Source organism: Hylobates moloch, unplaced genomic scaffold (genome assembly GCF_009828535.3).
Source record: "Hylobates moloch isolate HMO894 unplaced genomic scaffold, HMol_V3 SCAFFOLD_1, whole genome shotgun sequence".
Taxonomy (NCBI): domain Eukaryota; kingdom Metazoa; phylum Chordata; class Mammalia; order Primates; family Hylobatidae; genus Hylobates; species Hylobates moloch.
This window is the reverse complement of record NW_026652276.1, coordinates 153,664,490-153,667,785: the sequence shown is the minus strand read 5'-3', so window position 1 is coordinate 153,667,785 and position 3,296 is coordinate 153,664,490. Positions and strand designations below refer to the sequence as shown.

The 3,296-nt window shown below is 32.5% G+C and overlaps 1 protein-coding gene across 1 annotated transcript in view; it reads right to left on the bottom strand.

Annotated features, from left to right (window-relative positions):
* Positions 1 to 275: 275 nt before the first annotated feature.
* MEOX2 (mesenchyme homeobox 2) overlaps positions 276 to 3,296 on the bottom strand; it is an 81,092-nt gene continuing 78,071 nt past the window's right edge. Inside the window, exon 3 of the mRNA XM_032760120.1 lies at positions 276 to 1,674. Coding sequence (XP_032616011.1) covers positions 1,450 to 1,674 — 225 coding nt within the window. The 3' untranslated portion in view covers positions 276 to 1,449. The remainder of the gene's footprint in view (positions 1,675 to 3,296) is intronic.

The window sequence follows — 3,296 nt, the reverse complement described above, 5'->3', positions numbered from 1 at the left end:
TATCTGTGGCTTCATAAAACACACAGAAAAATCCACACTGCATTCTTCACATTAGAGAAATAGCTTAATATATGCCCATTCTTAGGCGCCCTTTGATTACACAAGGATTTATTTTTTTCCTGCCATAATAAAAAAATTCAGAAATGAAAAAAATGTAAATAATCCACTAATTATAATCATCTGGATTTGCACAAGAGCAGATAGATTTGAGACTTTGTTAATTAATGATATTGAAATCTATAAAAATTAAGAAAATTATAGTAGGGAGACCAAAGTTATTTACAAAGGATCATTTATTAAACACATTTAAAAAACAAAATACAAAGATTGTTGTTCTGCATGAATACATCACATATGAAAAAAATAATGTGTTTTTACTGAATTTTTTTGAAGATATTCAGAATTTTGTTTTCTATCAACTTGAGCAATCAGTTTCACTTTGCACCTTATCTAACACTGTTGTCAATCAGGAAGAAACGTTTCCTTGTTAATTAAATCATATTCATACAGCTAATATTTTACAGAAATAAAATAAGACCATGTCTGTCATACAAAGCTCTTTCTGCAAGGTAACTGATTTGCCTATGATCCTAATTTTTTTAAGCTATAAAATAGGAAGAATTCAGGAGCTAGGTAAGTTTTATAATAATGTATTAGCAGCAGTTGATAGTAAATGCAACATAAGATTTGTTTTGTCTGTGGTACAAGAACATGTCCTATCAGACTCTACTGTATTTTTCTCTACTTGAACACGGGTAAGCACATACTGATTGTCTCTGGGATGACAAAATGTATAAAAAAGACAAGAAACTGGCTCTGGTTGTCATTGTGAGTGCCTATTTTCATCAGCTAATATGAATGCATTGCTAAATTAGTGAAGACAGGAAAATGACTTAAGGGTAATATATACAGAGTTAAAATACACTTTTTATCCACTTGAGTGATTTCAGGCACTGTGGCTGTTCAGGATAAAATGTTTCATGGTTTATTCTTGATAGCAATTTAATTTTCAGTGCAAGCAAAAGCAAATACCTGCCCACTGTAATACACATGACCTCACACATCTGGAATGTTCAATGCAAGTTCATCCTCGGCATCTTCACTCTGGAGGCATCTTGAATAAAAACTGTTCATAGTTTGCTCTTGATAGCAATTTAATTTTCAGTGCAAGCAAAAGCAAGCACATACCTGCTCACTGCCATACACACGACCAAACACATCTGGAATATTCAAAGCAAGTTCACCTTCTCCATCTTCACTGTGGAAGCTCTTTAATAAGTGGCACTTTGTGTAAACCCTCTATAAATCATGAAAAACAGATTTGAAATGCCTGGATTTAATAATATTAAACATCACTACCATAGTCATCTCTCTGTGTAAACGATGTTTGGGTAAGGCTTGCCATCACAACATTTCTTTCCTGAGAATGGATCTGGTCCTCTGTTTATATCATAAGTGCGCATGCTCTGAGCTGTGGTCACTGTCGTGACTGTCTTCATTTGCTAGAGAGTCCCCTGTTTGCTGGAGGGTGGCTGCACCAATTCCCGACAGCTCTGATGGGAGAAGTGTTCCCTTTTTCACATTCACCAGTTCCTTTTCCCGAGCCGCAGCTCCTTGCTGTCCACCCTTTACCCTCTTCCACTTCATCCGCCTGTTTTGGAACCAGACTTTCACCTTCAACCAAGAAAGGGAACAAACAAACAAAACAAAATGATAATTAAAATGACATTTTTTTCTCCTTAGTGTCATCAGTGAAAAGTAGTTCCTCAAAGGCTTATACAAAGACACCATGAAGGAGTGAATAGAAAAATAAATCCACGTTGAATTTAAACTTTCAAAAGGTGCATACAAAGTACTATATTTGTATTTTACAGCATACAATGTAAAATATGGAACTAGACAAAAACTTTGTCATTTAAGGTCACTCAAAGCACTTGGGTCTATAAAGAGTTTCTGTGAATTGGAGCTAACATAATATTTGTGTTGGTCAAAGCCCCCTCACTCCTAAGTTCTTCTTTGATTTGACATCCAGCTGTCATTTCCTGAACCAATTTAAAACATGCTCCCGGCAGCTACTGATTAAGCGGCATCTGAAAGGCCATACGCTGCCATTAGAAACTACTGCTGCTTTCACAAATCTTTATTTGACCATTCCACCTCACACTGAGCCTATCTTCTTTTGAACTATTCTTCTTATTTTCTACCTTCATTTATTTTACTTTGCAAATATTTGATCTAGTGATTTCTTTAAAATATGGTCACAATAAAAAATTCTCAACATTTGTTAAATGCTAACACCAAAATTATATGCTACATCATTCATATCAGCTTTGTACAGGTATTTTCTTTTTAAAAGCTTCATCAAATTTGCCTAACACATTTAAATAAACATATATATGTAAATAACATATATGTATTAAAACAAAAAAAAACAGCAAACAGACATTAAAGGTCTATCCATTATCAGAACTAGAATATAACTGGCATTATTGCATGTTGTTTAGGAGGAAATCTGTTTCTTTCACATTGCATATCTCATAATTATAGCTTCTAGTAAGCTAAATGTTCTTTTTACATTGTATTTCTCTGCCTGCTCCACCTAAAAGTACCACAAGCCTGAATTTTGTGTATCATCTCCAAGTCTTTCTTAAAAAAGAAAACAAATTTTTTCATAACACGTAACATTAAAAATATACTCTTTAATTTTATTTGTTTGTTAGGTTTATCAATGGATTGTTCTTAAGTGTAGGCTTTTTGCCATATCTTTGTTAATTCAAGAGACTGTATTTATTCATTTTTTTATCATTGTATAATATTCCAAATTCTGTCAATATAGTACCATTTTTTCATTCTACTGTCCATGGATATTTGAATTCTTTCTTTTCTATATGTAATGCTGCTATAGACATTCTTGCATTTGTGTCCTGATAAGCATATCATGGGAACTTCCCTGGAGACTGCAGTTATATGGCTGCTACTATCTATCTTCTCTCAATGTATGCTGTTTCTTTTTCCTTTTCTTAGAGTATCTTTTGATGATTAGAAACTCTTAATATTAATGTTTAAATTTATCTATTGTTTCTTTTATGACTAGTGTTTTTGTGCTTTCTTTTTCTAAAAAAATCTATTTTCTGAGGCCACTAAGATATTCTATTGTGTCTTCTTCTAAGAGTTTTAAAGGTTGCCTTTTCCAACACAGTGGGACCCTGTCTCTACAAATAAAATAAAATAAAATAAAATAAAATAAAATAAAATAAAATAAAATAAAATAAAATAAAATAAAATAAAATAAAATA